The following is a 23,545-nucleotide window of genomic DNA, read 5'->3' as shown; positions in this document are numbered from 1 at the left end:
TAAGGAGACACAGTTGTGTTTTGTGTGTCTACACGCTGCCTTTGGCACTACCAATGAGTATCTACTGATATATTATTTGTGAGTTCTTGAATAATAAATATTTTCAATAAATAAATAAAAGTATTATACTGTTATATGCTCACTCAAAAGATAAATATGTGAATGGATCTTTTAAAATCATTCTACTTCACTATCTTAAGAGATCAATACTTCAAAAAATTAATTTTCAAAAATACAGAAATTGAAAGGCCTATTTCCAATAGTGCGTGTTCTTCTATGACTTTCATTACACATATGACATGTAAGGGGAAATAATGTCAAATATTCGATCTCATGTTAAAATTGTAAGTGTATCCCATTAAGAGAAAAATATAACAAATCACTGAGCAATGAGTGAAGAAATAACTACAATAAAAAAGGTGATGAGAAAATAAATAATTGAGGTTTATTGAAGGAGAATTGTTTTTCAGGATGGATATTCGAACCGAATACAGACAAAAAATGATTCGTTTTTGAGTATATTGCATGATAAAAACAAAATGATAGAAAAATTGCAGAGGCAGTTGCATTTCCAAAAGTTGCAACTGAAATATTATCTTGGGAAAACTTTCAAGAATTCAAAAATGGTGGAATTATCTAAATCAGTAAGTTGCAATTTGAAGCTACTTGTTGAAAAGAATTAATAGATTTGGTATGACCAAACTAAAATATAAAAGAGCTTTTAGTCTCCTCATGTTTTTTTCATGGAAGCAGGCAGACAAATCCTTATTCTCTTCATTTAGGTTTATATTCTTAATCTTGGTATTGGTTTGAAGTTGGAGTGTGCTTTCCTTGCATTCAAGGAAAATATTCTTGAAGTTATTCGAATATCGAATGGAACATAATTTTTTTTTCAAAAGACAGGTCTTGCAGAATACCATCTGATTTCAGTCTTCAGTGATGAGAATTCTTGTACCCCAACACGTTCAGCGAAAGAACTTTCACAAGAACAATATATTTCAACTAAGAAACAAACAAAAAATAATAGAAAGCCCTGAGCACCGGCTTTTGTTCGATTGTTTATTGAGAATAGAACTCTAGGTCCTGTAGTAATTTCTAGCGGTTCTGAGGGGGACCATGACCTCCATGGCCCATAGGATTCTAAACAGTTGATATTGGTTCAACAAACAGAGACTAGATAAATAACCAACTAAATCTCCAAAAAAATCAGTACTGAAAGAAAATAGGTAGAGAAGAGTGTGTACAATTAACCTTTTGTTGGAGAACAGAATTAGATATATTTAATACAAGGGTGTGTTTTAATTTACCGATGGCAGTGGCATTTGACTGGATGGTGTTATAGAAAATCAAAATCAAATTAGGGAAAAATCTAAATTGTTTCAATCGTTTCCAATTCATCCAAAAGATAACACTTTTATTAATCATTTATTTATATTTACGAGTGAGTAACTAAGTTTAAGCCAAACTCAAATTGTCATCCATATGTAAAGATAAACATCAATATGTAATCAATCTTCACTGATATCAGATGATATTACTTTGAATAAAAATAAAAATCGGTTGTTGATATCACAACTGCAAATAAGAACTAGCTTTCGAAAACAGTGGAAATAATTTTTTTCAACAAAATGTAATCTCTCCGAGTTGGAAAATCAACTATAAATAAACACTAAGATGATATTTTCCTTCTGGAAATGTTAATTATTTTGAAATATGAAAATAATAACAAAAACAAACAAAAATTATGATATCATTAGAGACAAGTCTATTATTTTGTGTATTCTTTGTGAGCCCACAGTTTATAATCAGTGAAGTGTAATATTCTTCTTATGACGATTAATAATGTGTCCTGTTTTTTTTTTAGTTTCCGGTATTTATATTGGTCTTTTCTCCACCTTTTTTAAGCTTAATTAACTTTAATTAGTATAAATCTGTTTTCGTATTATTTTCATATATCTACTGTTTAAGATGTATCAGTTTAGATAATAGACATGTTTTTCTTTCCCTATTTGATATTTCTTCAAAGCTGCTCTTGTGACCTGCACTGGGAATACGATTGTCTGCCTCATTCCCTATAGCTGGATATTCATTTTCACCATATGCAATAGTGCATTTTATGATACTTCGCTGATTTTAGTTGAGATTCTCCTGTTTTTACATCCTCTTACGTTTTTCATACTGAATAAAATTTCATAAATCTAAAAACTTCTACTCTTTTCAGTGTAACCCATCAGTAATGGAAGAAAATATACCAGTAACATTAGCCATAAATCGTTTCTGCCTCAAAGTTGGCATAAAGAGCAGAATCATCATTTTGTACGAGCGTATGTGCGAGATCGATGGAAAAATCAGCAATTTATTACGCATACAAGAATGTCTGCTGCGGAGAGTGGTGGAGAAGATCTGCGAAACGCTGAAGAGGGAAGACGGTATAACTTTGCAGATCCAGGTTCGGAACATGCTGGCTAGTCCTGAGTATTTGGGCCTATTCAACAACCTGCTAAACGCAAGTGTGGGTCTGAGGAAGAACCTGGACACATTTCGTATTTGCTGCGATAGGCTTCTTATCATAGAGGAAGAGAGAAATTCAATTGGTGAATGAATTCTTCAAATAAGTCTTTATATACTGGAAAAAAACGCTTCAATCAATTCATTATCAGTTCACTGAATAGGGCTTTTCCTATTCATTCATTTCAAAATCAATACATTTCTTTACTATCAATTGTAATCATAATAATTGTAGTTTAAACTTTTACTCATCAAAAATTTTATTGAACGTTGGCAAAATCTGCGTTGCAAAATTGATAGGCTTGGTATGGCCAGAATTATCAATATTCGTGTTCACAAACGTCATTTGGAAGTGGAAATAATACCCAGAGTGTAAAGAAATTTGAATAGAATATATTTGAAGAAGTAAGTCAACAATTTCAAATATAAAATATTGCACCTTACATCCATCACAAGGGAAGTTAGGACGTGGAAAAGGAAAAAGCACTTGAAGAAGTGAAAGTGCCCGAAGTAGTTAAAATTCGCATCTTCGTTTTGCAACTTACCGACTGTCATTTAAATGAAATTCATCGAATTTTGAACTTTGTGTGCACAATTCTCGTAAAATCTGAAACTTCCAGAATCCTTTCGCTTCATTTAACTATTATTTCTGCAATTATTGCATGATTATTCCATGATAGTTATATCATTTGAAATAATGCTCACTATTGATTATTTTATTACATTCAGGTTGACGGTTTTGAGATTCTGTTCAAATTACACATTTGTGCTTTGCTTCGCCTGAGCTCAAGCGACGAGTCAATGGTTTTGTTGAGGTTACCTGTATGTGTTTGTGATTCATATGTATGACGTGTACGTTCTATATGTATGGAGTGTACGACTCAGCTCTGGAGTACCCAATCACGTTTTTTTTTGTTTTGTCCTTATCAATAGAATTTCATACATATATCATCCGTTCAACTTGATCTGAAACCATAATATTGAAAATATGAAATTTCATTCTATTTAAAACACTTTGGATATCTATAAAAATATATTTTACTCACGATGTTCTACAAAGAAGAAGTACTAAGTGTTGACAATATTTTACAGTTGAACAGGTTTATAATCTGCCAATCGAGCAACGGACCAATTGTAACTATTTGATCGGAATCCAAATCGAAAAAGTGCAACTCCAGAACAGGCTGAAGGATATCTTAAAGGATCAAAGCGTCCTACGGAAAAGGATCGAGCAGTTAAATGAAATCGAAGGTGAACTGAAGAACCTTCAAATTGAATATAAGGTTGCCAACAGAAATTGCACTGGTAAGTTCAATTCCAGATATGAATCACCAATAGAATCTACACTTTCCTAGCAAAATAACTCGGCTGCCTAAAATTTTGCTGAAGTTACTTGACCGAGAACTTTCGTAATTTTTCAGCGATTCAAAGGTTTCTACGCCAAATTGAAGATGAATTCTTTGGTATAAAAAAAATCTGCAGAAAAGGGCTACAAAAATGTTGTTAGCTCATTTATACAGGGTGAAAACAACCATGTATTCGTTGTCCAATTTCTCAACACCCTGTGGAACAGTTCGGGAAATTTGTAGAATTTACGCTGTTTATTACAGAGACCATCCTTTTCGATATTTTTCATTTTTTATTTCACTTTGATATATTGAGTTCTTTTGAATGTACACGTATTCAAATAAAAGCTTGAAAATATTTCAGGGAGAAAATTTAATCGGTAATGCTTTAATATTCAACAGTAATTTGAAACAAATAGAAAAATACTTTGGCCACATAGTCGACGTGGGCCTAATTAGGAATTCACGACTTGACCTGATATTCAAGCTGCTTGACTTGAGCTGGACTTGAAATCAACTCAAGTTCAAGTCAAGTAATAGTTTTTCAATGTCAAATCAAGTACTTGATAAATAAATATTTGACTTGACATTGAAAAACTACTATTATACTTGAATTGCTTTCAAGTCAACTCCAAGTCGAATGGTTTGAATATCAAGTCAAGCCGTGAATCCCTAGGCCTGATATGTTCATTATCAACTTTAAGAGTTTGCTCTGTTAAGGAAATAATATTCTTCTTTTCAGAACATATGACTGACATGTTGCGAAGGGTGAACTTCGAAGCTTTGGGTCTCATTGCAAAATCGAATCAGCAAAGGGAGAAATACACCAAGGAAATAGTGAAATTGAAGTGCGAGAACCAGAAAATATTGAAAATGGTGGAAAAATTGAAAGTATTCGTTGAGGAGAAGGAAATAAATCAAGATTCTATGAAGCTCGATGTGGTTTACTCAGCTGGACTTTATCAAGCGCTGGATAGGGAAATAAATCAGGTCTGTATAAAGAAAGAAGAGTTTTCCAATAAGAGGGGTCATTTCGAATAATTCGCTATCATGGCAGCTGTTTTAAGCTGTCATCTTTTGTTTTTTGACGCCATTGCAAAAAATTTAACGATACACGTTTCAACAACGCAATCAAAATTCACTACAAAAATGGTGAAAATATTTCAGTCCCAGTTCGCAACACTAAAGCACTTTTGGGTCGTCGCGAAGCACCTTATAGTAATAGTGGAATTGGTGGAAAAATTTGAGCTGTTGAGAGATGTTGGTGATATGGGGAATCTAAACCGTGTGCATCGCTAAAGAACAACTGAGAATATAGCTGCTGCACCTCGTAGTGTTGACGAGAACCTAGATTTGTCGATTCCTCATCGATCTTGGGAATCAGGCATTTTACAAACGACATTACATACACTGCGCAAAAAAATAAACGCACATTCTGAAAATCTCAATTTTAATAATAATAATAATAATAAAGTTTATTTGACTTTAAAAACAAGAAATGAACACTTCAAATAAATTTTACAAATAAACTTAAATAAAGAGACAGAGGCTCACTTCTAAGAAGCTCACCTGTTAGTCTCACAACAGAAATACTATTCAAAGACAGCCACTACAAAATGGAAACAAAAAATAAAAAAATTCTCTGGCTCAAATGGACATCATATACATCGAAACTTAAATAAATCAGGATAAATCGTGTGTAACTGCACAACATACGCACTTAAGTCAACTTTGGCAATATTTGTCACTTTAGGGAATGTTAACATGAATAGTAATACATTAATAAATGTGACTTCAGGGAATTTGTTACTTCAGAAAACGAATAGCAAACAGATCTTTTATATTTTATTTTCGTCATATTCTGTTGTTAATAACGTTATGTATAGTTTTTCTATTCAAACCGAGTAGCCACCGAATCACTTCCTTCTTGAATCTCACAGGGTTTCTCAAAGCTCTCAACGTAATTGGGATTGTTCCATATATTTTGGGAGCTAAATATGTGCAAGATCTCTGACCTATCGTTTTCGTCGTTTTACTCTCTTTATAGTGGTCGAGTTTGTGTCTAGTGGAGTAGTTGTGATCGATTGGCCGAAGTTCAATTTTTCTTCTTTTTATGAGTGCTGCAATCTTCATGAAATACAGTTGCCTCAAATCCAGCACATGTGCGACTCTGTATATCTCGTCACTAGGAAACAGCATTCTATGACCGCAAATTATCTTCAATATACATTTCTGAACGATATTCAATCTTTCTATATGCACATCATATGCTGCCCCCCAGCCCGAAATACCATATGTCAACAGCGACTGCACCAAGCCAAAATAAACCATCCTTAGATATTTCAGATTGAGTTGCTTTTTGAGACGTTTGAATCTATGTAATAAGCCTCGCAGTTTCTTTGCTAGTTGTTCGCAGTGATACTCCCATCTCATATGCCTATCTACGGTGATCCCAAGGTACTTGACGAATCCATCTCTGCTCTCCAGTATGGTTGTTCCATTTCTCGCTTTTATTGGCCCTATGTTTGGTAGACCATTTTCATAGGATGTAAATGGTAGATAGCAAGATTTTTCCATATTGAGGGTTAACTTATTGTAGTTCATCCAATCTGAGATACTCTGTAAATCCTTTTCTGCTTTTAATTTAAGTTGTTCCCAAGATTCTGCTTCATAAGAAATCGAAAGGTCATCAGCAAAACTAACGATACTTCCCAAGATGTTCATGTTCAGGAGGTCGTTTACATAGAGCAGAAACAACAATGGTCCAAGGACCGTTCCCTGAGGGACTCCGTATCTTACTTCCTGTTCTTCACTCTTCTCTCCATCAACGGACACACATTGCTTCCTCATTGTCAGATAACTCCTCAGCAAACTCAGAGCCGCTCCCCTGATTCCATAGTCATGTTAATGAAAGTTAACTCAACATTGACTTTATAACTTATTTATATGTTCTCTCGGGAAGGTTTTGAACGAAACAAGACACATGAAATGGAAGAAAAATTCAGGATTTCACCGAATCTTATGTGAAAGAAGAGAAATAAACAATTTTCAAAATACTGGAATGCTGATAAGTGATTTAAAACTTGGTATTTCCAACCCTTGCGTTAATTACAGCTCGGCAACGACAGTTCATACTCAAAATGAATGATCTTAAAATGTTCTGATCAAATCCTTCCCAGATTTCTCTGAGTTGGATTCCTAAGTCATTAAGAGTAGCTGGATGATTTTCTGAACTTCTCAGCCTTCTACTGAGGTTGTCCCAAACCTGCTCAATCGGATTGAGATCTGGACTTCTTGCTGGCCATTCCATTTGAGAGACTTCAACCTCTTCAAGGTACTCCTGACTCATGCGCGCACGATGGGGTCTGGCATTATCGTCCATAAAAATGAAATTTTCACCAATGTATGAGGAAAATGGCACTACATGCTCTTCAAGAATGTTCCTTATATACCTATCAGCATTCATAGCTCCATTATCAACGACCACTAGGTCTGTGCGAGCAGTTAAAGATATTCCACCCCATACCATAATCGATCCTCCCCCGAAACCATTAGTATTCAGGAAATTGCACTGAGCATATCTTTCATGTTAACATCTGTATACCAGGGAACGTCGTTCACAATGGTAGAGGCAGAATCTAGACTCATCTGTGAAGAGAACTCTTTCCCAATCAGCCTTTTCCCAATGGATATGCTCTCTCGCAAAATCCAAACTCCCCTTCGATGGGCTGGGGTGAGAGCTGGGCCTCTTGCCGCGACACGAGGCCTTAAATCATATTCTCCGATGCGATTTCTTATTGTCTGAGTGCTAATTTGCACCCCATGAGATTGTTCAAGCTGATTTTGAAGGAGGCGAGCGGTTGCAAACCGTTGTCTCAACGAAGAAACTCTCAAGTAACGTTCTTGAATGGCAGTTGTTACTGTGGTCTACCCTGTCCTGGTCTTTGGACATTCATGCCTGTCTCCCTGAATCGCTGCAAGATTCTGGACACACTTGTATGGGAAACTCCAAACCTTTCTGCAATTCTTGTGTATGTCCACTCTTCTTCTCGCAAAACTACCGCTTGGGCACATTCCTCTTGGGTCAATTTGCGTGTTTCTCGTTGCATAGCGATCGAGTGTAGAAAATCAAACGAAAGAAAAACTATTGATCACTAGAATTGATCGAGAGCAACTGATTTCAGAATGGAGCCAATACATTCAAATTCTGATAATCTCATCTTTTTTTATTCCTGCTGGGAAAAAACATATGTATTGAAGAAAAACGTTGAAAGTGGATAACATATGCATGCATAATTCTGATAAAAAATAATTATCATTGAGAACACCTTCAGTTGTAGAATAAATTTTAGATTGCCATAATGTGCGTTAATTTTTTTGCGCGGTATATTTTGCATTAAGAATGAGTTCTTAAGACGAATTAGTCCTGGTAAATTTTATGGAAAGCATATGTTGCTGCAACCATAGTCGTTGCAGCCATTTGGTTGATATCGTTTTCCATCGGTAATGGCATACCTTCCTCTTCACAATAAATAACCATCCAATGATTTCTCTTGAAGTATGTCCGTTTTTTTTCAATATCAAAGTGAACCTCTTATTGGAAAACCTTTTAGTATCAGTGTCCAAGATCACAATAAAACAATGGTTTCTGTTCAATCTATCCAGGCCATTCAGGATAATGAAATGAACAAGGATTCGAGAGCCGAAAAAATAAAGAACGAATGCAGGGAGCTGTCGCAGAAATTGCAGAACGCCCGAAACGAGAACAATTTGCTGGAACATGAGCTCGAACGTGTCAAAGCGGAATACACTGAGGTGAGTGGAGGAACAATAAGTGGGGCATATAAAAAAAACGTGATACAAATTTCTACTTAAGAAAATTACTTCGTTTTGCATCAACTTCTCCGGACAGGATTTTAATGGATGAAATATTCAAATAACCCCAGGTAACAGATTAAGTGCATTCTGTTGACTAGAATTCTAGATATCGAAATTATGCCAAAACCTTCACTATAAGTTATATCTTGTATTTCTAGTCTAAAAAATATCTATCAAAATTATATATCAGATAGTGAAGGTTTCGGCACAATGATGTCATAATTTTGATATTTATATTGAATTTCCTTCATCAAGTAGACTCATTTGACCTTTATAATTCAAAGTTATCATTAATAATTTATTGATTAGAGGCAATATCAACAGAAAAATTAAATTAACCTCTCCAAAATTGTTATTTCAATTGTATATATTGGTTTGTATACCTACATATTTCACAGGACAGTAAGTGGGAAGATCTATGACTACCGTACTTAAGAATAAGGTTTTTTCAGTTAGCCTACAGTTCCTAAAATGCAAATTTGTGAAATGAATATCCAAGTTTCAAGTTCAAAAAGTAAATTCAATGAGTTTTTTAAACTAAACTACCCTGATAAAGGAAAATCGTATTAAAAAATTTCCGTTGTTATTTTAATTTAGTTATTGAATTCATTAAGCGTTCATTCAATTTTTTCAGTTCTGACGGTTCTGTTGAAGTGATGTCATAATTTTATTATTTATATTAAATTACCTTCATCATGTACACAGATTCAAACTTCATAATTCATAATTGAGAATTCCAGACAAATGAATAGCTTTATTTGAGGCATCAACGATTATCTATGAATATACATAATAACCCACGACCTTTTTCTTAATCGGATATTTTTATTATGAAACCTAATTTGCCATGAAATTCTGAAGAAGAAAAATTCTCGAGTGCAAGTATAGATTTGACAATTCATCGATAAATAAAAATTTTGAAAATCTCTTCGATCATGCGTTCAAATGACCAATTCTTGATACTCACATACATTTTCAATGCACTTATATTTTCAATATACCACTGTCAAACCAACACATCTAATGATAACTACCCATAAGGACATTTTTGTTTGGAATTCCTTTTTCTCCAAGGTACACAACATATGAAACTTTCCGAATCAATCTTAAAAAATATGACGTAAAATATTTTGAAGGTCGACTTTCATTCTTGTTTTGGTATAATAATGAGTAATCTGTCAAGCATGTTTTTGCTTTTTTTTGTCTAATTGCATACTCCTGCCTTATGATGTATGTTTATTTTCCGTTTTTTATGTTATCAAGTTGTAATTGATTGCGGAAGCTCAAACGACGTGCCACTATTTTGTTGTGATAGCCTTGCAATGACTGCTATTACTCGAGATCTTCAATTCTCATCAATACACACCATTCAATAATATTTGACTATTAATACCGCTTGAATCAATTATATAGTCCACTAAGATGTGCTACTTAATCGAACGTGCGTAAATTTAGGTGATTGTAGAGGTGAATTGGTTGCTTTTGCGGATGATACCAATTTATTTTATCAAGCTGATACATAGGATGAACTGAAAGGTTTGGTGGAAGATAATTTCAGAAATACCAAGGATATTTTTGATTGTCGACTATTAACACTGAATTATGAAAAAACATGCTTCAGGCCCTTCTCCAAACTTTATCATTCAATTAAAGCGAATGTAGTACACATGTAATCAGTGCAGGGAATAAAGTAAAATATTTGAGAGTTTTCTTAGATAATCATCTAAGATGGAACATTTTGTGATTTGTATTTTCTGAGGAGGCTTTATGTTGTTTTGGTTGAACCTTATTAACTTTATGGAAAATAGGGATGGGATATTCTCGTTGATATCATTCTCCGCTGCCTCTTTATCTGAAATTCGAGATCCCTATATTTCGAAATTTTTTCGATCTCCTTTTGACGCATGTTGTTGTTATTTGGTATTGCTACGTCGATGAGTATTGCTGTATTTATGTTAATCGACTAGAAGTTCATCTGGTCTGTTGTGAGGGACTGTTTTATCAGTCAAAACTGTACGGTTCCAGTACAGTATATAGCGTTCATTTTCCATGATGGTCTCCGGTTGGTTCTTGTAGTATGGCACTTTTTCAGAATTAAATGGTTCTAATTTAGTTGCCAATTTTTGGTGTAGTATCTTTCCTACTGCATCGTGTCTCTGTTTATATTAATTTCCTGCGAACATTTGACATCCTCCCGTGATATGTTGGATTGTCTCATTCGTTGGATACCCATATTGGCATCGATCGTCAGTAATAATTCAATCCTTTATGATATGCTCGCAGTAATTTCTCACTTGCGATCACTTGATCTTGGATGGCTAAAAGAAAACCTTTCATTTCTGGATACATCGCACCTGATGTGAGCCAATATTTCGACGCTTCAATGTCGACATGATCCTGGTTCACCTCGTTGAAATTTCTTCTCTCTACCCTTGCAGTTTTTCTTGGGTTGTCTGATGGTTGTATGACAGTTTTTCCTTGTGTAGTTGTAAAGGTGTTGATTCGTCTGATTCACACAGTATTTTGTAGACCTCTGACGTGTCTGATTTGTCTTTGAGATATGTTTGTAGGCATTTTATTTTCCCATGAGCAAGTTCCATGATGTCAAACAGACCTCTGCCTCCTTTATTCCTCAGCAGTGTCATCCTCTCAATGCTATTTTTTGGATGGTTCTCCTAATGGACTCAGTTGTTGAGTCTTCCTTCATTCTTTGATGGTTGATTCGTCGCTTTTCTTTCATTCCTAGGTATTTGTAAATATCGTCTGATTTCAGTGCTTCTATTTCCTCACCGTTTGAAATAGCGATCGGTTCATTCTTCCTCACACTACGCTAATAATACGACACTTGTCCAGTCCGAATTTCATCCCCACGTCCCTCGGAATAGTATATTCTAAAACAAGTTGCAGAATGGGCTCATATTCCAACACGAATGCGAAATTCGAAAACGAGCGACGAAGGAGCGAGTTTTGGAACGCTTGAGTGTTGGAATTGCCTTCTGCAACGAGTATTAGACGATATTATCTCTATTTCAGTCAAGTTTCGTGAAATATTGTCGAAATTCAATGAAAAATTCAGATTATATATCCTAGTGACTTTTTTATTGTATCTTAGCAGTTGGTGTGACTGTTACGAAAATTGACAGATTACGGAATTTCAATATGAATCGTATGTTTGGAATTTAGACATAATTTACAATTAGCCATTGAATTCGTGAATTATGTCTGACGAAATCGATTTAACACTACCAGAATTAAGAGAATTTGCAAATAATGTAGCAAATTATTTCACTATATCCCGAAATTATATTATATGGACAATTATTGACGTTTGTTGAAATTTGATAGGATTGGAAGTCAGCATAGGCAACCACACGAAAAATATATCTGAAAACGATGCTGTAATGAGTTCATTACAGCACTGTTTTTAGAACTGTAATGGACTCATTACGATACTGAAATAGAGAAAAATTATTATTGGTTATTATTTTTATTATTATCATCAGATCGTTAAAGTCGAGATATTTGAACACAAATGAGTTTCTGAATTGGTTCAAACTCATACATACGCCTATAACTCTTCATGAAGGATATTTGTAAAAACGATAAATCCATTTTCTATTCCGCATATTTATTTTCGCCCCAATATCTCGATACTTAACTAACGATCGGTTAAAACTTCGACGCCCACCTATCAGAACCTATAACATTCACGCGACTCCTTTTTGCAGGCGAGACGGCGGTGGGAGTGCGAGCTGGAGGAGGCCAGAAGGGAGAAGGACGAGTACAAGGCCCAAGTTGAAGACCTGCAAGCCATCCGAGCCGCCTACGCGCAGCTCGCAGACAGTCACGCCAGCATGACGGAAGACATGAGGGAGAGAACCAGCGGCGTTATGAAGGGCAGAGACGCGGAGGATCTGAGAAGAGTGCGCGGTAATGAAATTTTCATGTTTGCGTGGGGAATTTTCCGCGGGCGGCACGGTTCGGAAACTGTTTTGGAAGCGTCTCCGAAAACAAGGAGGTCTTCTCTTTGTCGTGGTGGATTGTCGGCGACTGCGGTACAAGGTTTTATGATGATTGCGGGCTGAAGTGATCTTAAACCTCACGTGTAGAAAAAATATGCTGTTCGATGATAGCTCTAGCTTTCGCTATACAAGGCGGTTCACAATGAAGACCGGTATTTACGAGGCTTTTGTTGGGAGAGTCCTAGAGTACTCGAACTTTTTGCATGATATTCCTTATAGTCTCTAGACATAAGCCTTATCTGATAAGGAATCGATGAGAAAATTCAAATTTCTGACATAAAAGTTTTTTGGAGAGAGCGTCTAATATGATAGAAATCGTTAATGTACACAAAGTGTTTCCAAATTAGACGTCTACCTTGGAGGACGTGTTTGGATGACTCATTTGCTGTCATTTAAACCATATTTATTGATATCCGAAAATCAATAGTTTCAGAGATATTTGAGTTCTTGTGATTTTCAGAAGAATTCTCACCTTCCTTCATTTTTCTTAAATATTTTCTACGTTGACAAAGTTTGATTATAATTTTGGATTATTCTCATCAGAAAAAGAATATGATATGTATGAAAAAAGTAAAACAAAACTGTATTAGATGTTGAAAAAGAATTAGTAAGATTTAAAAGTTGGTATATGAAGGAAATGAAAATCAATTTCTCTTCCTTAATTTTTTCCTCAATTGACATACATGAAATTATTTTCCAACAGGATGGATATGCCGCACACTATAGGCTAGACGTTCGTATGTTGCTAACCGAATCGTACCCTAATCGGTGGATAGGCTATTTCGTATCCAGCGAGAAGTTCGGATCTAACAGTGTTAGATTTTTATGGTTGGAGCAGTTTGAAGGATATAGTTTATGAGAGTAAAATAGATACACATGCATAATTTGTGGGGTGAATAGAAGAAGCAGCGAGAAAATTGAGATTCAGAGAGATTCAGGCAGAAAGTAACAACAAGTAACAAGAAAAAATTGACGAACAATGAAGTGAGGTGGAAAATCTTTCAGAATAGACAAGAACTCACATATCATGGAAACTGTTGATTTTCGGATATAAATAAATATGGCTCAAACGACAGCAAATGAGTGATACTAACACCTCCTTCAAGGTTCACGTCTAATTTTAAAATACCCTGTATAATAAAAAATAATTGTGAATTAATGTGAAGATACAATCACTCAATGTGTGCTGGAGAGTTTAAAACAGTAAATCAGTGAGAATTCTGCAAGAAGCAGCAACTTGCAGTTACGTTGAAATATCAGAAAAATGTTTTTCCAAAGTTACGTCTATGGAAACTTCAAACTCGATTATCTACTTTTCAAAGCAATCAAATCATGTGTTTCAGACCATCAAGCACTACTAATTTTTTCTCTAGAACCAAAAGAATATATATATATATATATATATATATATATATATATATATATATATATATTAGGTGTACAACTTTGCTTCTGCCATTTTGCAATAGATAACTTCAGCGGTAAGAGGTAGTTGGAATAAATAGATCGTAGATGTCATACAATAAGCTTGGATGTTTGAAAACATAACGCCATCGAAATATTAGTCGATTTGTGTCTTCATCATAAAGTTATTCTCGGTTAAACATTTCAGCTTACAAGCCAAATTCTTTTCAATGGCGAGAGATTTCAATTTTCTACTTTAATATGAAGAAATCTGCGGCTGAGGCCGCTTCAAATGAAAGAACGTGCCGAGAGTGGTTTCAACGCTTCAAGAATAGTGATTTTGACGTCGAATACCAGCATGGCAGTGTGGAGAAAAGGTTTTCGAAGACGCAGATTTGGAGCCATTACTTGATCAAGACTCGTGTCAAACGCAACAAGCCATTTCAGAACGCCTGAAAGTCACGGGAATGATTCAGAAACAAGAAAATTGGGTGCCGAACGAGTTGAAGCTTAGAGATGTTGAACAGCTTTTGCTTGTGATCAGCTGCTTGCAAGGCAAATACGGAAAGGATTTCTGCATGGCATTGTGACTGGAGACGAAAAATGGGTTCATTAGGAAAATCTCAAGCGCAGAAAATCATGGGGATATCCCAGTCATGCTTCCACGTCGACGGACAAACCGAACAATCTCGGTTCCAGAGTCATGCTCAGTATTTGATGGGACCAGCTCGGCTTAGTGTAATATTAATTGTGAAAACTGATTGAAACAATCACAGGCGATCGTTATCGAACACAATTAATGCGTCTGAGCCGAGCATTGAAAGACAAACGGCCGCAATACAACGAGAGACCTGATGAAGTGATTTGACAGTAGGACAATGCTCGACCCCATGTTGCGAATGTGGTCAAGACATACTTGGAAACGTGAAATGGGAAGTCTTGCCCCATTCGCCGTATTCTCCAGAATCTGCCCGAAATATGGGGAAAGTAGTGGACAGCGATGGACAATACTTTGAATAATAAATGTGTAACCAGGTTTTCACAATGAAGCCTCGAATTTCGAAAAAAAAAAACTGCGGAATCAAAGTTGTACGCGTATGTTATATTTTTTTCAATCAACCGACAACCTTGAGACGACAATCCACCCTCTTCCCGCTGTCTCCTAATTCGTTCAATGTTCAGCCCCCTTCAGAACAAAATACTGGCTTTGCTATTGAATCTAGTAATTTAGTGTCGAACAAAAAAAAAACCCTGAAGATGTCTAGCTCATTTTCAGTCCCCTGGATCTACTCCTGTGTTCACAGAGATGTTTCCATTCGGTATTTCTTATTGAGAAATCGCTTTTCCTTATGGGCATCGTTCGCGTTGGGAGCCAGTCTATAGAGCGTTCAGAGTCCCTCTTTGTCGTGCCTCACAAAACACGATTAAGCGGAGCGTAACATTCTGTAGTGACTCGCTCCGAAGCGAACGTTCTAAAACGCCAACAAAGTGGCTCCGAAGGTCTTTAACGACGGCACGGTGGCATTTTATGGCGTACAACAGCCATCGAATGTCAAAACGAAACGGGAAAATCGCGTACAATTACGACATGAACAATATGCCCGTTTCCCAAACGATAATAATTTAAAAATCGTTCCGCGAACCTCGAAAACGACGTTATTGCACCTGGACGCCAAACGCGACGCCGCCGGAAGGGTGCAATATCAAAACTGCCAACAATGTGACATTTCAGGCGGGTCATGCCGATCCCTCGAAATTTCAATTGTTAAGCCATCCGGCCGTTCAGAGTTGACAGTCGGGATAAAAGAGCTCTCTCGTTTTCTCTCCAACGCCAGTTGGAAAAATATGTTTGCGAATATGTGAATTATCGGAATTGGTCTGGTGCCAAAATTAACTGGCGTACCTGTTAGAGATTCTGAAAATGCAGAGCCGCTTTTTCCTGGGTGTAAGAACTCACAACATTTTGTATAGGGTGTTTTTTATAGAGGTATATAACTTTGAGTTGGCATTACTGTTCAAGATGGCGACCGATTTAACAGCTGTCAAGTGATTTATTCTCAGTTTGGTTTGGCAATTCATCATGAATAGACTCACGCCTGAACAACGCTTGCAAATAGTGCAATTTTATTTCGAAAATAATGGTTCTGTGCGGAATACGTATCGCGCACTACGTCCATTTTATTTTGTTTAGCGATGAAGCGCACTTCTGGTTGAACGGCTACGTCAACAAACAAAACTGCCGCATTTGGAGTGAAGCTTATCCTCAAGTGTATGTCGAAACACCGTTACATCCAGAAAAACTGACTGTTTGGTGCGCTTTATGGGTTGGTGGAATCATTGGTCTGTACTTCTTCAAAAACGATGATGGCCAGAACGTTACAGTCAATGGTGATCGGTATAGACCCATGATTACTAACTTTTTCATTCCTGAATTGAACAACCATGATTTACAGGAGCTGTGGTTCCAACAAGACGGCGCAACATGTCACACAGCTCGTGCCACAATCGATTTATTGAAAGACACGTTTAGTGACCGCCTAATTTCACGTTTTTGGCCTGTGAATTCGCCTTCAAGATCTTGTGATTCAACACGGCTAGACTACTTTCTGTGGGGCTATGTAGAGTCATTGGTCTATGCGGATAAGCCACAAACCCTTGACCATTTGGAAGACAACATTCACCGTGTTATTGCCGATATACGGCCACAAATGTTGGAAAAAGTCATCGAAAATTGGACGTCCAGATTGGACTACATCCGAGCCAGCCGTGGCTGTTATATGCCAGAAATCATATTTAAAATGTAATGCCACAAGATTATCTTGCAGATAAATAAAATGCATGTCAATCGAATAATCCATCGTTGTTTTATTGCAATTTAAAGTTCTATAGCTCTAAAAATAACACCCTTCAAAACGCTGATATAAGCGCGATGGATCTGTAGAATCTGACATGTGCAATCTCGCGAGATTTCAATACGGGACAATTACGTGAGGTTTCTCTACTTTGCAGGAAAAATTTAGTTCCTAAAATTAAGTAACGAATATATGACAAAGGATGGCAGAACAAATTCATATGTTTTCTGACTACACTGACAAGAACATGACAGCTCATCTTACCGGTGCATCTCACCGGCTGCCCATAATATATGTACTTCCGTGATATCCTGAATATTATTTAGATGTGCCAATCAAAGTCAAAGAAAATAACTACTAAGCGCCACTCAATCAGACTTCTTGAAATTGTAAAAAGTAATACCGAGATGATTCGATAAGTTCTGGTGAAACATGTGCACGAAGAGAATAGCTCTTGTGAAAAGTTTTACGAAACGGCCACTGCAGCTTTTGATGATGTTCAATTCAGTATTAACAGATCTCTCCAAGGACTCTTCTATGACTTTTCTATTCATATACGCATAATTCGTTCGATAGAATTTTCAGAACATCAGAACAGGAGAATTTCGAGGAACCTAATCATATCATGGCCGATTTCTGATAATCGTGTTGCAAAAAACATGCTTTTCTGTGGTTCTTGGGTTTTTCACTAAATAACTTCATTTCTGTCGTTCTCTCTCATCCAGCCAATAATTATGAGTAGCTAACGAACGATATCATCTGCGATATTCCCTTCCAAATGAAATGCCTAATCCTCAAAGCTCATTTTTGTTTTTGTTCGCAGAAATAGAATATGAGAACATGAAGTTGACGAAAGAAGTGGCTGAACTGAAGGAGGAGACGAATAAGCAAAAATCTAAAATCCGAAGATTATCCGAGCAAATCTTGAACCTCAACGGTAACAGCCAAAAGGTAAATTCGAAGAGGCCCCTATCACATCGATCAAACGTGGCATTCAGATAAAATATCACCATAAATATTTCACGTGATATTCAGTATATTCGTAGATAAATAGAAACTGGAAATTATTGGAATATAGATTTCATTGATATTGCCGTATTCATCATTTTACATCAGATATATCGAAGAAACATTATTCTTTGTTCGTTTGGGTTCTCATTCACTAAAAATTTAATTAAAATTTTTTTGGACTCATAGTAATAATAAACCTGTTTAATCGTCACATAAGGAAGAAGCGTAACGCTTCCTTCGGGTAACTTTTCATTTATTTTTGACCATTTTTTGAATAGAAAGGGTCGCATCATGGATTTATCCCGTTAGATGATAAAATAATTAAATAGATAACTGCTCACATTCGTCCAATAAATAGGTGATGCCAAGGAGTTGGCTAATACCATTCGTTGTTCAATCATCTAATAACACAGGCCAACAAAATGAAAAAAAATTTGGTGCCAGAAATCTAACATCTAATTTTAGATGTTTTTAATGTGCTGATTCCAAAAATGCCACCAGATTTTTTCTATCAGCTCTAGTTTTTGAGATACACGACCTTATAAGAGACCTGAATCTCTCAAAGGAATCCGCTGAATTACTTGCATCAAGATTAAAAGAAAAAAATCTACTTTGTCGAGGTACTAATATTACATTTTATCGTAAAAGAGATAAGGATCTGCTGCCTTTTTTCTCTCAGGAAAATTACTTGGTATACTGTAACAATATAAAAGGGCTCTTAGAAAAAATGGGTTTGCCTGAATACACTCCAGATGATTGGCGCCTTTTTATTGACAGTTCAAAACGTAGTTTAAAATGTGTTCTTTTACATAACGGTAACAAATATGGCTCAATTCCTTTTGGTCATTCTACTACCATGAAGGAAGAATATGAAACAATAGCATTAGTTTTGAGAAAAATTAAATACGAAGAACATCAGTGGTCATTTTGTGTTGATTTAAAAATAGTTAATTTCCTCCTTGGGCAGCAGAGTGGTTATACAAAATATCCTTGTTTTTTGTGCCTTTGGGACAGCAGAGCTAAAAATGAGCACTGGGTTAACAAAAATTGGCCTTCAAGAGATGTCATGATTCAAGGAATACAAAACGTGATCAACGAACTTTTGGTTTCAAGAGAAAAAATCTTACTTCCGCCCTTGCATATCAAGCTAGGCCTAATGAAGCAATTTGTGAAGGCCTTAAATCGAGATGGAAATTGTTTTGGGTATTTGTCACGTAAATTTCCTGGCATTAGCACGGAATGATGGTCCTCAAATAAGGCAACTTGTTGAAGATCCACAATTCACCACATCAATGAACGAGACTGAATCTAACGCTTGGAGTTCATTTGTTCAAGTAGTACAAAATTTTCTTGGCAATCATAAAGCAGAGAATTACGTAGAATTAATGGAAACTATGCTTTCAAATTTTAATATTCTCGGCTGTAACATGAGTATAAAAGTTCACTACCTCCACAGCCACCTAGATCGTTTTCCAGAAAACTTAGGTGATTGTAGTGAAGAACAGGGGGAAAGATTCCACCAGGATATTAAAACTATGGAAGATCGTTATCAAGGACGATGGGATAGCCACATGATGGCGGACTACTGCTGGAGCCTTCAGCGAGACTGCTCTAGTAAACTCCATTCTAGAAAATCGTATAAAAGAAAATTTTTATGTGATTAGTGACTAATGTAATTATGTAAATTAAGTTTTTGCAATAAATACTTAAATCCATGTGTCTTTGTTTTTTTAACTGTCAATAGTAATATTATATATTATAACAGTTATAACGTAAATTATATACACAATTTTTTAAAAAATCTCAAAAACTAGATCTGATAGACAAAATCTGAGAACTTTTTTTCTACATTCTGCATCCAAAAATTACTCAGGAACAGTTAAAAAATCGCAGGCACCAAAATGTGTGTTGGCTTGTGTAATCAATATTCAATATTATAAAAAGAAATGAAACACTTGGAATTTAAAATTTTTAAACGTATACTCAAGTGTTATATTAATATGTTCCACCCAAGTAATGAGTTCCGAATCAATTCCGGTAATCAATATTCTATCAAAGAAAACAATGTAAGGACACAGCAAGCACTGGCAAGGGAATTCTATAGCCTATCTTCGGAAAGCGTTGAACGAAATAAAAATCCATCCCGATAAAAGCCCATCGAGCCTGTTGATGCAGGTTGGCAGGCGTGCTATACTTCTATGTCCAGTCGCCAACATATCTTTGTACTTGACGTGACGAAATACATTAAATAACCAATTGACATTCACATATCAAAACACGTTCTTAGTTGACAGGGACTCCCTGACTTCAGAAATTTTTTTCATGTCAATTTCAATTCGATGAGAAAGAATTTCACATTATTGAGATTTTCGATTGAAATGGGTTAGAATATTCACATTTTATACCTATATATGTTGAAGAAGTCCAACGAAATAAAATGAGAAAGTTGAATCTCTAGGTATCAAATTTACCTCGAACGTTTTCAGAAGCCTAAAAAACCCAATGAAATGAAATTTTCATTCAAAAAACCTAACTTAAACAGTTCTGTAATTGTGAATTTCTGAAAATTTCATTCGTTATCAATAATACCGTCTTCGAAACATTCTTCAGGATAATGATGATTTTTATACGATATAAAATAAACTGTTATAGTTGTAAAGAAATAATGAAAAAGCAATCCTCGCCGAAAATTGCTTGTTACTATTCCCAATTTTACTTAGGAATGATAAATCAGAATTCGTTAAAATTATATAATTATTTAAGTCAAACTCACCCTGAAAAACTCATCCTATATGTTCTTTTTGCAAGACAAAAAAGTAATGAATTCAAAAACTCTCCACCCTATAAAACATCACTTCATCGATGTAAAGGTAATATACAGGTTTGGTAAATACATTCGGAAAGATAGGATATTCGACGTTAATCCAGAAAATAATCATGGAACTTTGGAACAGTCAAAACATCTGTGTGATATGATATCGAATAAACGAGAGTTCACTTTCAATGGCGAAGTAGGGATAGTCAGAGTCGCAGTCGCTCTCTAACCGTGGAATGGGTTAATACAATCCTATTTCATTTAATGCTAGGAATTCGATTGTGACAATGAATGACATAAATAATTTCCTCTGCGAAAATGAGTTCTCAGATTTTTTTCGAGCTTATATTGGAGCCACAGGTCTAGCGCAGGCAGCAACTGTTATCATCCTCACTTCGCCATTAAAAGAGAACACTCGTTTATTCGATATCGTATAACGCAGATATTATGATTGTTGCACTGTTCCACTGGACCATGGACTCTGGAATAACGTTGAATATCCTATATTTCCTAATGAATTTACCAAACCTGTGTAAATAGAATAGAAGAAGAATTGAACTTCCGCCATTGTACCTGAAGGTGAGATTTCACTTCGATGCCATATAGAATAATTCATATTTTCATCATTTCAGATCCTGGAAATCATCCAGCTCGAAACCAAAGACGTTGGTTCCGGAGACGTGGGAAACGAAAACGATTCTTATCTACCAAAGACCAACTCCTGCAACTTATGTGGAATACGTTCGGAATTTCAGAAGGTCGTTATACATCAGGAAAGTCAGAGGCCCAAAGAATCCCAAGAAGATGTCAGAAAGGAGGTTCAAATCGTAAAACTACAGGAAAACACAACACCTAAAGATTCTACCTATAGCTCTAACGAAGGTCAAAGCAACACCCTCACTTTCAGTCTTTTGGAATCTTCGAGTGACCAGAACGAAACGAAGAATTCCACTGGAAGCAGAGATTTTACCACACCAGAAAAATCCATAATCAGCATTGGAGGCTTGGAATTCGAGGTGCCGAACAAGAACATCGAAACAACCCTGGAGTTCCATTCGATCCAAAGGGAAGAAAGGGAAGACGGAATCAGGGATATACTGGATAAGAATGACAATGTTGAAGAAATACTGAAGATAGGAGATAACTCCATGGTTTCCGTCAAAGTTAGGTATGTCCCACCTAGTAAGTTACCTAGAAGAACTTCTAAGAGGAAGATCGTCGAGGAGCAACCTTCCGAATTGGAGTTGCGAGAAGATCGTTCGGAAGACGCCCTTCAGGCTACGTTAGCTCCGATCAAACAGGTCATCCAGTTGAAACCTTTGAAGAACCTCAACGCCTTGGCCAAAACGGAAGAAAGCAAGCCTCTGAAAGTCACCTACAGGAATCTGAACGAATACAGGTCCACCACGGATTCAGATCCGGCCACGGAGTCGCAGTCGAGTGAGATCGATAACCACGGTAAGATGTATGTTAGAGAGGTGAAGATGAAACTGAGGGCTATGACAGATCGAAGGGAGGAAGATGAACCGTTTCCGGTTGCCCAGTTTGGAACGGAAGGTAGAGTCAAAAGTTTGGGTCATCTGGGATTGTAAATTTTCCGAACTGGTGTATCCGGGGTTTTTGTACCGTTTTTTCTTCTTCATTATTTAGTTGTCCATCTCCGAAATAAAGATTTTTCCGAAATATATGAAGTTCCTTAGATTAAATCAGCATTTCAAAATGTTTCTTCAGTCTTATCACATTCTCTTTTGTTTGCTGATCGTCGCAATTGGTCCGAAGAATATATGAATATTTGAAATTTTTTATCAATAATTCTTAAAATATCGATTTCTATGAATACAGAAATTCCGCTGAAATTTTTGTTCTTCATTCTGAATAACGAACCTTAGAAATCGTTCCAGAAAAAAAGTTAATCTACCGGAAAATTTCACAGTGTAAGTTTTGGAATATGTAGATTTCAAATTTGGAAAAAAGTTGTCCGTCCACCGTCCAGAATTTTTCAGGAACTATTAGAGCTATTCCCATCAAATTCTGCACAAGAATCAGTCGTTATGATCCATGAATTTTCAAGGCAATAAAAAAGGAATCAAATTCTTTTTTAAATATATACAGGGTGTCCCGTAAAGACCACGTCAAACCGAGTGAGAATGTAGATCAAAGGATAACCCACCTGCTATGACAAAATTCCTATAATAAAAGTCTTTCAGTTTTCGAGATATTTTTTTTTTTTGAAAATAATGAATTTTCGCCCCTTTCAATAGTTTTGCCCTTACGGTTGGTACAATTTTGCATCTTTCTGGTTAATTTTTTCAGTAAAATATTGCTGAAGAATGATTTCAACGTTTACATTAAAAACATCCTCCGAAAATTTTAAAGAGGGGCTATGAGAAATATTTTTATTGGAAATTCTGGTAGTGGATTATTTTGTTCATTAAATTTAGCCCATCGTAGTGGAAAAAAAATGTACCGAGCTACTGCTGCACATTACACCAATAAACTGTCTATTTTATAGTGATTTCAAAGAGGTATCACACAAGTCATTTGTTATTCAAAGAAAAAAGATATGGCTGTTTTTATCCAAATGGGTACGTTTCTGACAAAATCAAGTTTGTCAATTCTGTTAAGAAATCTTCGATGTTGCATTACTTAGTGAACAATGGCCATTTTTCACGTGCGAAAATATTACTCGCATAATTATTCACCTCAACG

General features: G+C 35.9%; 2 protein-coding genes across 7 annotated transcripts in view; one reads left to right on the top strand and one right to left on the bottom strand.

Annotated features, from left to right (window-relative positions):
- LOC123674060 (kazrin) overlaps window positions 1-23,545 on the bottom strand; it is a 122,307-nt gene that overhangs the window by 75,225 nt on the left and 23,537 nt on the right. The gene's annotated exons all lie outside the window — the stretch shown is intronic.
- LOC123674061 (unconventional myosin-XVIIIa-like) lies at window positions 282-22,519 on the top strand. Of its 2 annotated transcripts, none has more exons than XM_045608902.1 (9): window positions 282-344; window positions 471-644; window positions 2,222-2,594; window positions 3,601-3,813; window positions 4,597-4,844; window positions 8,520-8,669; window positions 12,461-12,662; window positions 17,834-17,961; window positions 21,469-22,519. In XM_045608902.1, exons 1-9 carry the CDS (start codon window positions 315-317, stop codon window positions 22,426-22,428), a joined length of 2,478 nt encoding a protein of 825 aa, XP_045464858.1. In that variant the 5' UTR covers window positions 282-314; the 3' UTR covers window positions 22,429-22,519. The 2 variants fall into 2 exon arrangements, with proteins under 2 accessions (XP_045464858.1, XP_045464857.1); XM_045608901.1 differs by having other exon boundaries at window positions 282-419.

This window comes from Harmonia axyridis, chromosome 2, assembly GCF_914767665.1.
Source record: "Harmonia axyridis chromosome 2, icHarAxyr1.1, whole genome shotgun sequence".
In the NCBI taxonomy this organism is placed as follows: domain Eukaryota; kingdom Metazoa; phylum Arthropoda; class Insecta; order Coleoptera; family Coccinellidae; genus Harmonia; species Harmonia axyridis.
The sequence above is the reverse complement of the archived record's forward strand: the minus strand, read 5'-3'. Positions and strand labels throughout refer to the sequence as shown.